Source organism: Phocoena sinus, chromosome 1 (assembly GCF_008692025.1).
Source record: "Phocoena sinus isolate mPhoSin1 chromosome 1, mPhoSin1.pri, whole genome shotgun sequence".
NCBI classification, from domain to species: domain Eukaryota; kingdom Metazoa; phylum Chordata; class Mammalia; order Artiodactyla; family Phocoenidae; genus Phocoena; species Phocoena sinus.
The window spans coordinates 79180581-79201326 of NC_045763.1; the positions used below are offsets into that span (position 1 = coordinate 79180581).

At 34.9% G+C, this 20746-nt stretch overlaps 1 protein-coding gene and 1 long non-coding RNA gene across 4 annotated transcripts in view; one reads left to right on the plus strand and one right to left on the minus strand.

Moving 5' to 3' along the window:
- Positions 1 to 20746, plus strand: part of PKN2 (protein kinase N2) — a 172180-nt gene that overhangs the window by 26515 nt on the left and 124919 nt on the right. For all 3 annotated transcript variants that reach the window (XM_032624482.1, XM_032624491.1, XM_032624474.1), the window contains exon 2: positions 12326 to 12626. In XM_032624482.1, the coding sequence (XP_032480373.1) occupies positions 12326 to 12626 (301 nt within the window). The remainder of the gene's footprint in view (positions 1 to 12325; positions 12627 to 20746) is intronic.
- LOC116749771 lies at positions 269 to 16512 on the minus strand. The gene is made up of 3 exons (XR_004348693.1): positions 16200 to 16512; positions 7250 to 7254; positions 269 to 289 (listed from the first exon to the last, which is right to left on the minus strand). It is a non-coding gene; the product is annotated as an uncharacterized LOC116749771 (long non-coding RNA).

Genomic DNA, 20746 nt, shown 5'->3' on the forward strand with positions numbered 1-20746 from the left:
TATCACTCACTAAATTTTAACTTGTTTCAACGAAGTCTCTTGGCTCTCTTATTGTTTCTGTTTGTAAATAGCTGTTACTTATCTTGCATTGACTAATTAGTTTTACTTCCTCGGGGACCTTCTTTTGTATTCTGTATAGTTTCATTGCTGTGTTCCCAGGCCCAGCTCTGAGAAACTGACAACTTGTTCTCTATTTCTTCGTCCTAATCAGTGAAATAAAACATTTAATGAGAGCCCCAGTCTGATTCCCTCCTTCCCTTTTTCCCTCCCTCCCTCCCTCCCTTTTTCTCTCCATATTTGTCTGTCCGTCTATCTATCTATCTGTTTATAGTCTTAGTTTGGTTGCCTTTTATTGTATACTTTCAAACAAGAGCATCTCTGGGCTTTTCCTTTGTAGTCTTTTTTCTCTTAATATCTCTTTATTCTTAAGCTCCCAAATTCTTAACACTGTGCTTGAAGTAGATATGCTACATGTTATCTATTTCATTTATGCTTAGTCATTCTAAAAAATATTTAACACTTTAGCACATTGGAGTTTTTGTGTGATAGATCTGTTCTAAATTAAGCATGACAAATAAAAATTAATTTTTGTCCCATATTTTCTTCATTTTGATATCCTACTATCCTTTGCCCACTTTTTGACTGTTTTTAGTCATAATGGTAATAATTGACTAAATGAGAAAAGTCAGATACTGTGACAAAGATTTTTATATTTTACTAATTTAATCATTTTATATTCCTTTGAGACAAAATCTTGATTGATCTTGATTGTTCTGATGTGCTTGTAGGTGTTATTATTTTACTGGAGTTTTTTGGCCTTCTATTTCATAGTATCTGGCTCTGCCTGGTCACTTCCCTGCCTATCGTCTGTCTCTAACCTATTGTCATCTTCACAGCCAGAATTTCCAAATATTTCCAAAATGATCCTAGGAGGTGGTAAAGTCCCTAACAGAAGCTCTGGCTAGGGGAAATGACTTGTGGTTCACATTTAGAGATGAAAGAAAAATATAATGTGTAAATAGCCCTTTAAAATTTTTTTTTTACCCTTTGTTTTTAAGAGTTTCAGTTAAAGTATAATGGTCAGTAATAGGTGTTTGAAACTATTATCATTATTTCTTATACTGTTAGGACTGTGGACACAAAACAGGGTTTGTATGTTTTATCTCCTGGGAAGCTCAGGAATGGGGGAGGTTCAGAACGAAGATCAACTGTTTTACCTTCAGAAATGTGAGAACAAATAGAGTCTAGGCACTGAGAAGGATTTGTTTCTCTGGTCATCTGGAGCTCTGCTTAATATAATTTTTGAAGTTGTTTAAATTTTTAACATGGTTAATTTTATATAAAGGAGGTATTCTGGGAAATCAGTTAATCAAGGTCTTATTGTATGCCTTTTTTGCGAATATGGTATATTTTCCTTAAAAGTTTTTTTTGCATATTAGGTTCCTAAGAAATAGCTAATAGCTGGAACTGGTTGACAAAAGGCTAGACCTACATAGGTTCTGAACTTGGTGTGCTTGGATGGGCTTAGGGATCTGTGAACCCCTTAACCTCCTGCCACTGTGTGTGTGTGTGTGTGTGTGTGTGTGTTGCACACATAGAATTTTCTGAGAGTCCATTGCTTCCATCTGGATCCCAGAGTAGATCTGTAATCTGTGCCCCGCCTCCCACCACCTTCACCCCAGTCCACATAAACAAAAAGATTTTGAGAACCACTGCTGGAAAATTGGTAAAATTGATCAGTGGAATGGTGATTACACTATACTAGTTTTTCATAGCTCTAATGTCTGTCACTTGATAATTAAACCTAAAAGGTTCTAAGAATTTGAATAAATAAAGGAAAAAAGTAACAAAGGAAAATTAACCTAAGTCATTAAAAGAACAGTTACTAACAAAATTCAGATTTTACTCGCTGTATAAGTTTTTTTGTGCTTGAATTTATATGACTTAATTGAAAACAACAAAGACTTGTGTCTGAAAGCCCTTTCCATATTATAAATGTGAGGATTTTCTTGATTTTTGACTCCAGCTGTTTGTGTGTTTCAATACCTTCCTTTTCTTTTTGCCTGAAACTTTTTCTATAAATAGAGCTTTTGGTGGGGGAGGGTAGAGTTTTGGGTTTGGATATGGGGGATTGCTATTCTACTTAGGAAACTTGAAGCATATTCTTTTTTTTAAATTCCCTTAAAAATATTTATTAATTACCTATGATGTACCAGATACTATGCTGGGGACACAGTAATGAACAAGACAGATAATGCCTCTGTACTTAGAGAGGGCTTGTCTTATTGTCAAGCAGGGAAGACAAACTAAGTTGTTATAAGCAATATGATAGGGTATGTGCATGCGTACTATGGATCATCTCACAGGAGCGTCTAAGCAAAAATTATTAGATGGTATTGTGTTTTTGACTTTGGTGTCCACATGGTCATTGTCAGTACACAGAAGTATGATTGATTTTTGAGTGTTCTTGTATCCTGTGATAGTACTGAACTCTTTTATTCTAGAAGTTTCTGGTAAATTTCTTGGGATTTTCTATGTAGATGACCATATTATCTTCTAATAGGGACAGGACAGTTTTATCGCTTCCTTTTCAATCCGTATGCCTTTTATTGTCTTACTGAAGTGATTTGGATGCCCAGTACTGTGTTGGATAAAAGTGCTGAGAGTAGACATCCTTGTCTTGATCCTGATCTTAGGGGAAAGAATTTAGTCGTTCAGCACTACATATAATGGTAGTTGGTAAGTTTGTTGTAAATGTTCTTCATCAGATTGAGGAAGGTCTCTATTTCTAGTTTACTGAGCGTTTCTAATTATGAATGCATATTGAATTTTGTCAAATGCTTTTTCTGCATCATTATGAACTCATGTTTAGCTTAATGTAGATATGGATGTCTTTTTTGTTTTTTTAAACCACTGTATGTCCAGTGTTGAGTACAGCATCTAGCACATATAATAGGTATTCAGTAAATATTTGCAGGATGAATGGATCAATCATGTTTGGCCAGGATGTAGGACAACTCTGGTTTAATTTAGTGAGGTGTCCATCCTTAGATCATTCAACTGTGGCCACAGATCTATAGGACCATGTAAGAGCATTGAAGACCTCACTAGAATCACATGGTTTGAGTGAGATAAGAAATATTTCCCAGGGCTTCCCTAGTGGCGCAGTGGTTAAGAGTCTGCCCGCCAGTGTAGGGGACACGAGTTCGAGCCCTGGTCTGGAAAGATCCCACCTGCCGCGGAGCAACTAAGCCCCTGTGCTACAACTACTGAGCCTGTGCTCTAGAGCCTGCGAGCCACAACTGCTGAAACCAGCGCGCCTAGAGCCCATGCTCCACGACAAGAGAAGCCACCGCGAGGAGAAGCCCTCGCACTGCAATGAAGAGAAACCCGCGCACTGCAACGAAGAAAAACCCGCGCACTGCAAAGAAGAGTAGCCCCTGCTCACCACAACTAGAGAAAGCCCACTCACAGCAACGAAGACCCAACACAGCCAAAAATAAATAAATTTATATTAAAAAAATTCCCAGAAGCTCAGGGGAGAAGAGTATGCAAAATAAGATGAAAAATTACTAGTGGCATCCTTTGGAACAAGGGTGGAAATGTGACCCTAAATTCAGTTCTGTGGTATAAAACGAGATTAGAGTGGTAGAGAACACAAACACTTATAGGAGAACATTGGTCTTGATATTGGAAAAAAATTTTATATATATAGATCTGGATTTGCAGGTATCATTACTAAATTACAGAGATAAAATTTCATGTTTCAGGGCTTCCCTGGTGGCGCAGTGGTTGAGAGTCCGCCTGCCAATGCAGGGGACACGGGTTTGTGCCCCGGTCTGGGAAGATCCCACATGCCGCGGAGCGGCTGGGCCCGTGAGCCATGGCCGCTGAGCCTGTGCGTCTGAAGCCTGTGCTCTGCAACGGGAGAGGCCACAACAGTGAGAGGCCTGCGTACTGAAAAAAAAAAAAAAAAAAAAAAAAAAATCATGTTTCAGAGCAGGGAGCTATATCTATCAATATTATTTGGGACTCTTATTTGTGGTAAGGGAAAACTTAAGTCAAACCAACTTAAGCAAAAAATGAATTAGTTGGCACTATGACTAATGAGTTTAGGGGCATGAGGGTATGTTTGCTTTAAGCTTGTTTAAAGATTAAGGATTTAGGTGCTCAACCTGTGTCCTTACTGATTATCTACATCTTCTCAAAATGTTGGGATGGAGAGGTATAAAGTGGGAAAGAAAAGGAAAATTGTTTTTTCTTTTTTAACATAATGATAATGTTATTAACACCCCCATCCCTTTATCTATTGAGAGTCAACAAAAAGTAGTTAATAATCAAAATTGAAGAGACTGCTTAGAGCTATCATTATGGCTCTAAGAGCTATCTTGCCTGGATTGCTGCAGTAGCCTCTGTATCCTATGTCTCTGGTAGTGTAATAAACTCATCTCAGAATTCTGTGGGTATAAGAGGTGTTTCTTCTGCTAGTCTTGCCTGTGCTCACTTACGCAGCTGCATTCAGCTGGTGGCTGAACTGGACTGGAAATGTCCACTCTGGCCTTCCTCACAGGTCTGTTGCCTTAGCTGGAATGGATGAGACAGCTGGAGTACTTTGGTTCTCTTCCACATGGCCTCTCTCCACATGGCCTCTCTCATCCTCCAGGGTCCTCTCTCTCTAGCAGAAAAATCTGGACTTCTTTAAATAGTAGTTGAGTTTTCAAGAAGGAAGACAGAAGCTATGAGTCCTCTTGAGGCCTCTTCTTGAAGCTCCCTGCCCATCATCAGAATGTCACTTCCATTACACTATTAGAGTAAGTCAGAAGGCTAGCTTTGAGTCAGTGTGGAAGGAGGCTACATGATGATATGAATGTAGGAAAGCAAGATTCATTTGAGTCCATTTAGTAACAATCTACCATAGCTTCATAGCAGTTTTCCCTGCCCCCTCAAATCTGTTAACACAGGAGGTCATACAACATTACTTCTCTCCCTAAGCCCTACACCATTTCATTCAGAATAAAAGCCAGTCTTTATACTGGCCTACAAGGCCCTATATGATCCTTAGTGAGAGAGGGATTTATAGTTCGTCTGAGACAAGAAGTCCAAAGTAGGCAGTCTAGGACTTGTGTAGCAGTTCAGTAAAGCCATTGGGGTCCTAGGCTCTTCCACACTGCTTTGTCATCCTTGTTCTGTCCTATTTGCCTATTGCACCTTTAGGCTTTGGGTCTGCATTCTAGGCAAAAAGAAAGGGAAAATTGGAAGCTTTCTCCAAAATCCTGGGCTTCCCTTTGCCAGGAATTGTCATGTAACTACTTCTAGCTGCAAGGGAGTCTGGTGAAGTGAGAATTTTATCTCAGCACTTTGTTGCATCTACCAAAATGGAAATTTCCTTAGTGAGGAAAAGGGGGAGGCTGAATATTAAGTAGGCACCCAGCACTATCTCTCAGTACTTTGTGCCAGGAAATATACTATTGCTATGAAAGCATACTTCTTATTCCTAGCACAGCCATTATGAGACTTAGAAATAATACAGGCAAGGTAGTTGTAATAATTCCATTTTACAGAAAAAAGAAATTAAAGCTTTAGCATGGTTGCAGTATCAGAATTTATACATGGCCAGTCTGACTCCAAATACTTAGTTCTTTCCATCATACTACATTCTAACTGAGCTTTCTGTTAAGACACACACACAAACACACACACACACACACACACACACACACACACACACACACACACACACACACACAAAATATAGCCTACATTTGTTTAAAGCTTTACTGCTTCAGATTTTGTTTGGTTTTCATGTCTGTCTTCTTTAGTAAATTGAATACCTGAAAGAAAGCAGGATTGTGTCATTTCCATTACCTAGCATTCAGTGAATATTTTGAATAAAGAAGTTTTAAAGGAACTAAAAGGTGGGAGAACCAAACATAATTTTGCAGATGGGTGAACAGGTACAGAGATGGAATAACATGCTTGGGTTGCATAGCTAGTGACAGAGAGCTGGTGTAAGAACTGGTTTCTTGCTTTCTGGTGAGAGCATTCTCCCCTTAGACACAGAAGGTTGGATTAGGGTGATATGAGAGAATTAGAGGAAATATGTCCTGCCAGTACCCCTGAACTAAGGCACATAATATCCCTTAATTAATGCAAATCAGTTAGGTAAGGGTGTAGTTCAAATAAAGGGAAATGGATAAGAAGGTGGTTTGGAGTAAAAGAGCACCAAACTAGGAGTCAGGAGACTAGTATGCTAAACCCAGCCAGTTCACTGACTTTTCTTTGTGACCTTAGGCAAGTTGCATAGCTGCTTTGAACCTGCTTTCCTCAAAACTAAAATCAAGGGAGTTACACTACGTGATCTTTGAAATTCCTTCTAGCTAAACAGTATATGAATCATTGTACCCACTGAGTTTTTATGGGTGCTCTCACATTTCTTGGCATCTATCAGGTCAGACTGCTTTATATTTCTATAATATAAAGAAAGTAACAGCTTTTTCACTTCTTCTCTGGGAACTTGGCCAGTGAGAAGTAAACATCCTTTCCTGTCTCTCCCTAAATGAAGTACTTGGTCATAAGTGACAGACTTTTTTCTTCATTTTGTTCTTTGAATCTGATCCTGTTCTTATTTTAGTGTTTTTCTTAACTTCACTGTGAGTTTGTTGAAATGTAGTAAATAGAAAATGTCATTTTATATTTTATTCTACAGATCAGAATTTTGTTATTTCATAAAATAAAAATAGTTGTATTTATCAAATACATATTAACACATTTTCATACTTGGAATACTTGACTGGCATATGACATGGCCTAGTTATAATGAGTGGAATGTGTAGTCTCATCCTTTGCAGTGGAATTGTATTGACTCGAAATAACCTAGTTAAATAATAGCAAATATACTGTAGAGTGTAAAGTATCATTATAAGCTTTTGCATTTACCAAAATTGAAATAAAGTGAAAGTTACTTTTGATGTCTTTAAAAAATGTAATTCCCTCCTATTATACAGGCAGTATATATTAATTGCTAAAAAGAAAAATTGAGAAAATATGGAAAACTTGGAAGAACAAAATGAAAATCTTAGATTTTTTTACCCAGAGATAATTATTGTTAATATTTTAATCTCTTTCCTCCCAGTCTCTTTTTGTCCATTCTTATTTTAAACATAATTTGAAATAAAACTGTGTACATAGTAGCAGTACATTGAGCTGGACATACTGCTGAGGAATAATAAAGAGTATAAATAAAAGAAACCTTTCCTTATTCCCTAGACTTTGAAATTCTTTTGTTATGACACTTATATCCTGAACTTTCTCTTTTCTATAAGTTGGTTTAAAGCCCTGCTACTTGTAAGTTTTGTAAGGGAGTCTGTCTGTGCCCAGCATATATTATTTTAAAAATTATTGTATTTACCATTCTATATAGTTAATAATTCCTAATTATCTTATTAGTTTACATTTCTAGAATTAGAATTACTGGGCCAAAGGGAATCACTATTTTAAAGATTCTTGTTATATAGTTCCAACTTATAAAGTTTTACAGCTTACACCTGGATTCTTACCAACATTATGATTAGAAAACTCTTTGTCAATTTAAGAGGTAAAAATGGTACAGTCTCTCCTGCCATGGCACAAGTTTTTTTTCTTCAATAGAAGTGAACATGCACAGGAAAGTAAGCAGGGGAATGATGTAAGTGTAACATGGGCACTGGGTTAGTTCATCTGTCATTTCCCCAAGAATGTTAACATTTTGAAGCAGCTGGTTTTTAATTTTTTTTTAATTTTGGAGAAAGCCTTAGCAATATATGAAGATAAAGGCTGAAAATCCTGTAGAAGTTTGATAGTTTGGAGCCTCTGTTGTTATTATAGTTTTCTGTTGATCTAATTATCATTCATTTGTAGATAAAAATGCCTTTTCTCTCTATTTACTTTGTAGTTGCTGCGTTATTTTCATTTATCTTATTTGCAACTTGGTATGACCTTCCAGTCTAAGGATATATCATGCTTCAACTCTGGAATATTCTCATCCATTTATCTCTTCATGTAGCTCTTCTCCCCCATTGTCTTTATTCTGTTATTCTGGAGCTCTTACTGCGAGGATCTTGGATCCTCTCATTCTGTCTTACATGCCTTTAAATTTCTCATATCGCTGTATGATGAATTCAGAGTAATTCCCTCAAGTTATCTATCTGCCAGGATACTAATTCATTAGCTTGGTCTAATCTGCTATTTAACCTGTCCACTGAGTTTTTAATTTATTTTGGTTCCTTTGAACTCCATCTAATTTTTACTCTTTGTTTCTTACTCATTGAAGTCTCTGTTCCTTTTATTTATTTAGCTGCTCGAAATCTACTTAACCTAAAAATCATTTCGATGGTACTACTATAAATCCTGAGTGTATTAATTTCACTAATGGTTTCCTTGTTTTTGGATTTGGCCCATCTGATTTGAAAGGCTGCATTAAGGATATAGATGATATAAAATACATTAAAAATAGGTAGGATTAATCATGAAAGAGTTGAAATATTTTTAAACATGATGGTGGATTTCGATTGATAGTGAAAGGAATAGGGTATAAGAAAGAAAGACATGGATGGGTAAGAGAATATAACAGCAAAGTGTTAGATTAATTTGACTAGAATGGAGTGGCTAACTAAGCTTGTTGATTTCAGTGATAAAAGGTTTGAGAATTAACGGGGTTTCTTTTATGTATATATGATTGGTAGAGAATCATGAATACTACCAGGAGTTTAGTTTTATGTTTAGGATTACTTTTGTGTTTTTTTCCTTTTTTTATCTCTTTCTGAGCATATTAATGAATTTAAAAGGGAGTTTGTGATTAGAGGTTGGATCTAACTTTGCTTGGTTTTGAAAACATGAGAAAAGGTATCTACTGTTTACTTTTGGGGGCGGTGTGAACTTTATTATAGAGTACAAAGAGTTGAATGGTGGATGAAAGGGTAAAGCTTATAAACATAAATTACTATAATGTTACTACTGCCTCTAAGAGAACCTACTGAGACAGAGATTATCACTGAAGATTTTCAGTGCTTAAATAGCTATTTTTTTTTCCCTGAGGCTGATTTATTTTACTGTGTCAAGAATATTATTACATTGCCTAGTACTGATTCCATTTATGATATAATTGCTCTTTTTTTTTAAGGGTAGAGACATAATTTAGTAGATGGAATATCTCATTTCAGTTGTTCCAAATGCAAGAAAATTATATTTTCCAATAACTTTCACAGTTTATTGCAACTAAAATTTTTAGGAAAAGAGTAATAGAAAGTACTGTAACCTTTTCTATCTGCTGTCAGGGGGCATAGTTTATCTTAAGTTATTGATTATGGTGTATGTATCTCGTGCTCCTTTCCAAAAGGTATTTGAGTCATGTCACAACAAAAGATGGGAGTAAAAATATGGTTACTAGAAATTCAGGCCTTTTAGGAAGAGGAAGCAAACATGCTAACCACATATGATTTATATCTAATATCTAATTTTAGCCAGTATAGTTGCTATGATTGAATATCAGTTTTGCCTTAGAGCTTCCTGGAGTATGAGTTCTCTTTACCAGAAAGAGGAAAGCATGACTTCCTTAGCAGTGATAGACTTTCCTGAATTCTGAAATAAGAATATTAAATAATGTAATCAAATCATTAAGAAAATAAAACAGAACCACTCTGCCAGGCATAAGCTCTGCCCTCAAATTGCTCACGGTCTTTGGAGTTGTCAGATAAGGAAAGGAATACTTGTTTAAATAAAATCCACATTATCAGAGCACACAGGAGAGAGGCATTTAATCTAAATTCTAAGAGAGGGCATAGGCAGGAAATTCTTTCCTGGGGAAAAAATTATGGTAAACTTTGAAACAAAGTAAAAGTTAACTAAGAAAAGAAAGACTAGGAAGAGATAGTTGAAGAAAGAAGGGAAAATGATGCATCCCAAAGGTGCAGCATGCATAGTAGCTGAGCCAAAAGAGATTGTCTCTGGCAGTAAATTTCTGTAATTTGATATGATCGGCATTTAGGGAGCAAGTTGGAAAGTGGAAGTTGCAGTAGCCAAGGAAAACAGTGTTTTTTGGTTGTTGTTTTTGTTTGTTTTGTTTTTAACAGCCTTTAAATATTAGTACCATGATTTTCAAACTCTGCAACAAGGCTCTCTGGAGTGCCTCAGCAAGCTCTCAGGATGCTGCAGTATATTTTAAAAATTTCAGGGAAACACAGTGACACCATTTGTTGGATACCATGTGGACTAACTAGAGTCAGTAAAGTTTCAATATTAAGGATATTCTACAACCCCTTTGTACTGGCCGTATAGGATGAAGGTGGGAATGTGCAACTGATTTCAAGTTTTGAGAAATTGTGAAGTACCCAATAGCAGACATATATCCCATTAATAAGTAACTGTGGCTATTAAAGAATGAAATACAAATGTAATTTTCTTTCAATTTGTATTATTTCAAACAGCTACTAAGTTGTTATAAGTATTGATTAAGTTATTTGGACTGTACTACTTAATAAATGGAATTGTTAGGTATTTCTTTTAGCCTATGCATCATAAAGAAAAAATTAGAGACACTTAACGTTCTGGCTTAGTACCTAATATTAAAGTACAGATTTGTGAAAGCAATTCATGTAGTATTTTCTAAGTTTATAAAGATAGAAATAAAATTATCTAGAGGAATGCATTTAGCTTAAGCTTTCTCATTTAAGAATTGTTTGCCTCCGTTCCCTTTACCTGAAGGTAGACAATAGAAATTTGGGATTTTATCTTTTGACAATAGTCATATGTTTTTGATAACCAGACAAAGGTGGATTTATAAACTTTGGAAACTGAGTAAATGGATTGATATGACTTATAATCCATTATAAATAGTGAAAAGCCTCAACATTATTTTGGCCCAGATAGGAGATCATTCTATGTTCGTATAGCTAAGAATCAGAAATTTAAGGCCAATAGGTGTAGATCACCAGTTTCAGGAATTTTGAATCTAAGATCTATGGTACCTGGAAATAGTATATACAATAGTACATACAAACATGAATTTTCTTTGTTCTACTCTTTTTTTGTCAATTTCAAAGGGGTTGTTGGCCCTAAAAAGGTTAAGAACAAATTTATACATCAACTACTTCATTTTTTGCATAGTATGCCTGTTGGCACCAGGTAAATTGGTACCAATGCCAAGACTAAATCCTGTATCTTCCCATCCATTGTCTCACTGTTTTGCAAAATACATGTTTTTCAGAGGTGAAGAATTAGACGTAAAGAGTATTTGCACCAAGTATTTAAATAGAACTTATTTTATGGGTGTGATGAATTCCCAAAGAAGTTAAAAAAAATCTTTTAATTACTTAGGTCTGTGGTTCAAAAGATACATAAAGGGTGCACAGTGAAATATAAATCTCTTTTCTGTGTCCTTCACAAGCCCGATTCCTCTTCCCAAAGGCAAAAGTTAACTCTAGTTTCTTGTGTTTCAGAAATTAAAAATGTAAAAACCAATAGTATTGTAGTAATGGAGTTTAAAATAGTGAATGATATACAAATAGCCAGAACATAACTTTGCCTGTTTTAAATGTAGATTAGATGTACTTACCTGATTTGATTTTCATTTTAAGTTGAATAACTGATACTGTGTACTCTCTTAGCTTCTGTCAGTAGGACATAATTTAGACATTTTTTAGTAGTGATGTTTATGTAGTCAGTCAACCAAATTATCAATTGGGATAGATAGTCATGAAATATATGAATAAAATTCTGAAATTAGTCTTCCCAAGCCCTAATGCATTTAATTGCTTAACTAAAAAGTAGTTATAAGGATATAATTTTATTTTATTTTTGCCAATATTAGTTTATTTTTAAGAGGTTTCTTATAGAAGATAAAATAGAATTTTATCTCACCTATGGAATTTAATAATAATCTTCACTTATTAAGTGACTATAGTGGGCCAAGAATTATATTTGGAGCTTCACATACAATATTTTGAATTACCACATCTCTGAAAAGTGCCTAATATTATTATTTAGATTTTACACGATTAGATTGAGCATTTGAAAGGTTAAATAACTTGCTCAAGATTCACAGTGTAGGTTTTGGAATCTAACTTGGGTTCATGGAATATCAAAAATTCATTGTCTGTTTATACAGCCCAAAGTTGTCTTTGTGTATAGATGTGTTTATTTTAATATAAAATTATCAGGTAATGTTATTTAGTGAGTGGGCAGAGTTTTTGAAGAATTGCTTTAAGTACAGTTGTATTCTTATATGGCCTATTTTACTGAGCAGCTAACTTTCCTAAACTCCCACATTTGTGTGTTTATTTTTTTTCTGTAGGGAGATTCCCGAAGTCTTCCCTTTTCTGAGAATGTGAGTGCTGTTCAAAAATTAGACTTTTCAGATACAATGGTGCAACAGAAATTGGATGATATCAAGGATCGAATTAAGAGAGAAATAAGAAAAGAACTGAAAATCAAAGAAGGAGCTGAAAATCTGAGGAAAGTCACAACAGATAAAAAAAGTTTGGCTTATGTGGACAACATTTTGAAAAAATCAAATAAAAAATTAGACGAATTGCATCACAAGCTACAGGAACTAAATGCACATATTGTTGTATCAGATCCAGAAGATGTTACAGGTATTTTATTTGATGTTTATATAGTATACTAATAAGAAATGTATTATTTTAAAAATAATAAGATTTGTGACATGTATAGTCTTTAACTTTTTTGAAAGTACAGGGACTGTATTTTCTCCTACAGTTAAGGTCTTATTTATATTCTATTCAGAAGGTGCAGTGAGTTGATGAATATGAAAATTAAAACGTTTACTTAGAGATGAGTAATTCTCTGTCTACTCTCTTACCCTCTGTCACTAAGACATTACTTAAAGTTATTTTCCAGTATTTATGTTTTGTATTGAGTCAACCACATGCTCTTACCTGATTCATCCTTGAGGTCAGCAGCACGAGTTTGCCAGATGACTTTTTAAAGTTAAAAATGCATTCTATGACCGAGGGATATTTTTATTTTTTGCAAGTATAGTTAATCAAACCTATGACCTTTGTTCTTTGAGCTCTAAGCAACTGAATTAACAACTACACTACCAGGCATTTTGTTTAAAAAAGAAGAAAATTTAAAAAGCCACACGTTACTTTTTTTTTTTCTCCAGTATAGAAAATGAAAGGAAAATAAAACCTATAAGTCCAACCTAAGAGCATAATTTTTAAGCAGTAGAATTAACAGATGTTCATGTTGGAAATTTTTCAATGGTACAGAAAGTAAAAATAGAAAAATGACCTCTATCCACTCTAGGCCCACTCCCTAAAGGTAGCATTACTAAGGTTTTTTGTAATGTTCTTTTTGTTTTTGTTGTTATGTCCTTCCAGAAAAAAAATTCTGTATTTGTATCAATGTCCATCCATTCATATATACATTCTTTCTAAACATTTTTACTTAACAAATCGTATAAGACACATTTGATCTAATAGTTTTGTCTTTGCAAAGAGGGTATTTTGAGCTAGTTATTTAATGTCTAAATCCTTAATTTCTTCATTTGCAAAGATAAGGAGTGGTATACGTAGAATGATGTATCTAGCACCACAGAAATTTTAGAAGAACCTGTATGATTAGCCAAGAAAAAACAGATATAAGTAAAATTAAATTTGCTTAAGGAAGTACATAAATCTGACCAAGAACCACAAATTTCTAATCTTAAAAGTTGTGTACAATGCTTCTGATATTCAGTGTACTTATAGAGCTTGTTTTAATGCATTACTTTCAACATCTGGGACTTACCTGAGGGGTTTCAATTGGAGACTGTCTATGTAGAGATTTCAATCTTGTAAGAATAATTAATTCTTAGAAGTGAAAGAAATCGTAAAGAAACCAGCCTTCTTATTTTATAGCTGAAATAATCCCAAAGATGTGAATTAATTTGCCCAGAATTACAAAACTAGCTAAAGAACTCTTCAATCTAGTATTTTCTTACCCACAAATTCATTAATTACATTATAAATGGAAATTTGTATTATGAAATGCTTTTTCTTCAGCAATATCATATAAACTTAGATATAGCCTATTCTGTTGGAACTCTGCCGAGCTCTACATTCTTTGCCCATTACTTGTTTAGGAGAGGTCTAAAATAAGAAACTGTGCTGGAGCTTTAAACTCAGTTTAGAGAAAACATTTTTGATAATCACGGAATACCAATAACTACCTTGTAATTGGAATATAGAAGTGTTTTTGCCACCCAAAGAGTAGCCCATTTGGTTTCCCTAGTCCCTTGTAAAAAATTAACTTTACTGAAGTATGTAAATTACATATGATAAAATGCACATATTTTAAGTATATGATTTGATGAGTTTTAACAAATGTATATACCCAGGTAACCATTACTACAACTAGGGATCCTGACCATCACTTCAGTTCTCTTGTATACATACTTGCAATCAATCTACAATCCCCATCCCTGGCTTTAGGTAACCACTGGTCTGCCTTCTATCACTTTAGATTAGATTTGTCTTTCCTAGAGTTTCCTATAAAGAAATGACCTTTTAGTCCTACTATCAAATTCCTTTTCTACCTCAAAATCCAATTTGGATATCTCTATGAAACCTTCCTTGACTTTCTCTGATTATCTTCTCTATTCTACTTTGTCCACTCATTGTTGTATTACAATTTATTTCTGTACATTTTTATATCACTTACTAAATTGTATGATCCTTGAGGACAGGCCCATGTTTTCATTCATTTATTTTCAAGGTTTATCATAAAGCCTGGAGTATAGTAGGTATTTAGTTGAGAGTATTATATCTCAAAAAAAAAAATCCCAACAAATAGAAACCTTGTATTAGTTTTTGTAATTAATACCAAAGCGTAATTTATCATGGTACTTTAAATATTTAATACTTAGGGAATAAAGCCTTAAATAAAATTTTAGGAGAAATAATTCCAGAAACTTTCTTTGCTGTTATTGACTTATCAGATAACTGCAGGGCAAATGTTATATGAAATATAACTCTCTACTGTGACTTCTTAACACTTCAGTTTGTTTGGAATGAACTTGACAAGCTGGTTACAGTTTGAATATATTAAAAAAACAGTTCTCTTTGCAAATGGCATATTCACACATCTTGGTAATAAGTTGTTTTTTGGTTTGTTTGTTTGTGTTCTCATACTACTTATTTGACTGCATTAAAATGAACAACAACACAGAGGGTTAAAGGTAGTTCAATGTTAATTTTAGGTCACATTGCCATGAAATTTTATGTTTTACATTGTGTACTAAAGTAGGCAAAATCATTTAATTTGATTAGATCTGACATAAAGGGTCAAGGGCCTAGCATTTTGCTTTCAGTTCTCTAAAGTATGTAGATTAATAACTGTGCAGAAGTATTCGGCTAATTCCTGTTGTCTTGTGGGTATGTAAGCAGAATGAATGATTCAAGGAAAGAGGGACAGAATTTAAATTTGCATTGTATATATGATTACCATGTAAGCAGTTAGGAGGCCTGTTCTTAACTCACTTCTGCAATAATTAACTCTGTTAACCATTAGGTTCTAATTTGTAAAATAAGGACTTTTATCAAATGAACTTTAAGACTTTTAGCTATAAAACTCTCTGAAATGTTGCTTATTATAATGTCAAGATCAGATCATTTGGGACTGTTTGATGTTCTCTTCATGCCCATGATACTCTAAGCTTCCTGTTCACCTTCCATATACTTCAAGAATAGTCTCATAGAGTATTATTATTATTCCCACATGGAAATTATAAACATATTATAAAATGAGGCTGAATGCACCTTGTGAAAAAAGTTATTGGAGCTCTGTAAAGTGGATTAGTAATCTAAGCCTTAGTTGATACCTGAGACTCTGAAAGGAAATATTTAAGAAAGAACTAATTTTCTGAATCATTGGACTCATATATCATCCCTAAAGAAGAGGACAAGAATATTTCTCGTATTTTATTAGGTATAACTAATAATTTGTGTAGTGTAATTCCCTCTGTTTTTATCTTACTTCATTCTCTTGTACCTCTTCCCATTTCCATTTTCTCAGACCCCACCAAGCTTAGATTGATTTTTACCTTTTGAGGTAATGAATATTTTCTTTAATATATAGTGTTCAGAAAGAAAATATTGATTTAGCATTGGAATTTTGTGTGTGGTTTTTTTGTTTTGTTTTTGTTTGTTTTGGCTGCACCACACAGCACGTGGGATCTAAGTTTCCTGACCAGGGATCGAACCCGTACCTCCTGCAGTAGAAGCATAGAGTCATAACTAATGGACTGCCAGGGAATTCCCTGGAATTTTTTGGAATTAACCTTGGAAATTCTTCTAAATCCCAGAGATATATCTGTATTGAGGGAGTCTTCTTAATGACTAAAATGTAGTTTATGAAGTCCTTCTTGAATGAGTAGAAGTGAGAATTTAAATTTCTTTTTATTATTGGCCTATCCACCTAAATGTAGCATAGAAATTATAGTTGAATTTTATATTTATTAAAATCTGTGTGGCCTGGTTTATTATGCAGTTTCTACATATTCCTTATTTCTGATTGAATTTCTCATTTTGAGGTAAGCACATTTTGTATTAAGTTGTGTACTCTTTTTTTTTTTTTTTTGCGGTATGCGGGCCTCTCACTGTTGTGGCCTCTGCCGTTGTGGAGCACAGGCTCCGGACGCGCAGGCTCAGCGGCCATGGCTCAGGGGCCCAGCTGCTCCACGGCATGTGGGATCTCCCCGGACCGGGGCACAAACCCATGTCCCCTGCATCGGCAGGCGGACTCTCAACCACTGCGCCACCAGAGAAGCACAAGTTGTGTACTCTTAAGTAAAGGATTGCTGTTAAGTAGGTAACTGTGATCGTTAATTAACAAGGCACTTTTAATGCCCCTGGGTTTGTTTTCTCATCTTTAAAATCATGAAATTAAATGATTCCTAGACACCTAATACTTGAATCCTTTGGTATATATATTTTTTAAGTTAATACACAGTAAAATTGATTCTTTTTGGGTACATCATTCCATGAATTTTAATATACATATAGGTTCATCTAAACACCACCACAATCAGGAAAAGGAGCAGTACTATCCCTTTGTGGTCACACCCTCTTCCTATTCCATATCCCCTGTCAACCACTGGTCTGTTCTCTGTCACTTATAGTTTGCTTTTCAAGAATAACATATAAATGGAATCATAAAGTTTATAACCTTTTGAGACTGACTTCTTTCACTCAACATATTGCTTTTTGAGATTCATCCAGGTTGTTGCATTTATCAATAGTTTATTATTTTTTATTGCTGAGTGGTAGTCCACTCTATAGATGTACCACAATTTACTTATCCATTCCTTCACCAAGAACATTAGGGTTGTTTTCCAGTTTTTGGCAGTTATCAGTAAAGCTGCTGTAACTACCCATTAACAGGTTGTTGTGTGAACATGTTTTCAGTTCACCATGGTAAACACTTAGGAGTGTGATTCCTAAGTCATATGTTAGAATATGTTTAACATTATAAGGAACTGCCAAAATGTTTTCCAGAGTGGCTATATTATTTTTCATTCTCACCAGCAACATATGAGAGTTTCAGTTGTTCCACATCTCCTCCAGCACTTGGTATTGTTAATGTACTTTTTAACCAGTCTAACAGGTGTATAGTGGTTGATGATATATATTATTGTAATCAGGAGGAGGAAAGAAGAAAAATAAAGTAGCACCATCTTAAGGAGAATTTATGAAAGAACTGCGCATGGCCTAGGTACAGAGTTATGTACAGAATGAAGAAGTCTTTCCTACCAGAGATATGCAATTTGCAGTTTTTAAACATTAGGATGTAATGTAGCATTGATCTGTATTTCTGTTTTTGTACCAGTACCATACTGTCTTGATTACTGTAGCTTTGTATTATAGTTTGAATTTGGGGAACCTGATTCCTCCAACTCCGTTTTTCTTTCTCAAGATTGCTTTGGCTATTCGGGGTCTTTTGTGTTTCCATACAAATTGTAAAATTTTTTCTGATTCTGTGAAGAATGCCATTGGTAGTTTGGTAGGGATTGCATTGAATCTGTAGATTAACCCCCACATATATGGTCACCTAATTTATGACAGAGGAGGCAAGAACATACAATGGAGAAAAGACAGCCTCTTCAATAAGTGGTGCTGGGAAAATTGGACAGCTACATGTAAAGAATGAAATTAGAACACTCCCTAACACCATACACAAAAATAAACCCAAAATGGATTAAAGACCTAAATGTAAGACCAGACACTGTAAAACTCTTAGAGTAAAACACTCTTTGACATAAACCACAGCAAGATCTTTTTTGACCCACCTCCTAGAGTAATGGAACTAAAAACAAAAATAAACAAATGGGACCTAATTAAACTTGAAAGCTTTTGCATAGCAAAGGAAACCATAAACAAAACAAAAAGACAACCCTCAGAATGGGAGAAAATATTTGCAAACCAAACAACTGACAAAGGATTAATCTCCCAAATATACAAACAGCTCATGGAGCTCAATATCAAAAAAACAAACAACCCAATTAAAAAATGGGCAAAAGACCTAAACAGATATTTCACCAAAGAAGACATAGAGATGGCCAAGAGGCACATGAAAATATGCTCAACATCACTAATTATTAGAGCAATGCAAATCAAAACTACAACAAGGTATCACCTCACACCGGTCAGAATGGCCATCATCAAAAAAGCTACAAACAATAAATGCTGGAGAGGGTGTGGAGGAAAGGGAACCCTCTTGCACTGCTGGTGGGAATGTAATTGATACAGCCACTATGGAGAAACAGTATGGAGGTTCCTTAAAAAACTAAAAATAGAACTACCATATGACCCAGCAATCCCACTACTGGGCATATACCCCAAGAAAACCATAATTCAAAAGGACACATGTACCCCAATGTTCATTGCAGCACTATTTACAATAGCCATGACACGGAAGCAACCTAAATGTCCATTGACAGATGAATGGATAAAGAAGATGTGGTACATATATACAATGGAATATTACTCAACCGTGAAAAGGAACGAAACTGGGTCATTTGTAGAGATGTGGATGGACCTAGAATCTGTCATACAGAGTGAAGTAAGCCAGAAAGAGAAAAACAAATATCGTATATTAATGCATATTTGTGGAATCTAGCAAAATGGTACAGATGAACGTATTTGCAGGGCGGGAATAGAGATGTAGACGTAGAGAACAGACACGTGGACACGGGGGGTGGGGTAAGGGGAGTGTGGGACAAATTGGGAGATTAGGATTGACATATATACACTACCATGTGTAGAATAGTTAGGTAGTGGAAACCTGTATAGCACAGGGCACTCAGCTTGGTGCTGTGTGATAACCTAGATGGGTGGGCTGGGGGAGGGGGAGCAGTGGCAGGGAGGTCCAAGAGGGAGGGAATATAGATATACATATAGCTGATTCACTTCATTGTACAGCAGAAACTAACACAACATTGTAAAGCAGTTATACTCCAATAAAAAAGAAAAGAAAAATCTTCATTATATAAAAAGCCAGTTTTAGGCACAACACTGTAAATCAACTATACTTCAATAAAATAAATTTTTTTAAGATATAATGTAACATATATAGGCAGTTCTGAAATTTTAATGCCTACGTTGCTTATTTTACCTTAAATAAAAACACTACAACCCATAATCTTATCCGTGCTATTTTTGTAAAATACTAAGAAAGCTTAACCAAAGGTTGTGTTAGTTATAAAATATTTCAGCAAAATTAGTTCAGTTGGTGACATCTGACATAGGTCATCCTGAGTACACAAAATAACTGATTTAAGAATCCATTAATAATTAGTGAGCATTTATTATAATCTGAGCAGTTTCCAGATGACTATATAAGGTAAGCATATCTGTTTAAACAAGAAAGATGGATTTTGGGGGAAATATAAACATTTAATATAATTGTAACACATGTCAAGAATCTGGAACAGCTTTTTTTTAAAATATCTGTTTATAAGTACTAAGTGAAAACCAAAATGTTGACCAGTGAACAGTAACTACGAGACTTATAAATGGACGTTTGTGGAGATAGTTAAATAGTAAGATAGTGCGTCAGCATACTACTACCTTTATTAATTTAGATTTGGCTAGATTTACTTCAGTTATATTTCCTCTTATTTTTTTGTGAATGAAAGAAATAAATAGCCTTGTTCCATAAACATTCTGGCTGTACAGGTACCACTTTATGAATATTGAGCATTGGGAATCAGCTGGGTATAAACTAAAGAACAAAGTTTCTATAAAATCCAAGGTCTTATCCCAGCTGGATCGTTACATAGTTATGTGTTTGTGTATCACTTGCAACCCCTCCAGGCCTTGTTTTTCTCGTTCATAAAACAGAGAATAGAGACTGTATATGCTCTTTCTATGGTGTTTTGTGAACAAGGGTTTTAATAGCTTGAGGAAAGGTCAAGTATGAGGCGTTTAAGCTTTTCTAATTCTGAACATGAAACCTCTGGATGTAAGTAAAATCTGAGGAAGCTTTCCTGGGGCTAGGAAGTAAAGATTCAAGGTCAATTACGTTACTAACCTCCACGAGAATGAAGTAACCAGTTTAAGGCTAAACCTTATTTAGGAGCCTTCTAAGGATTGGGACTGCTCCTGTTTTCTAGAACTCTTAACTCATTTTGGAAGCCAACTGCTCAGTTGTGGATTTAGAGAAAATAGAAAATACCAGAAACAGCATATCTGTTGCTCTACACATTGTTGGG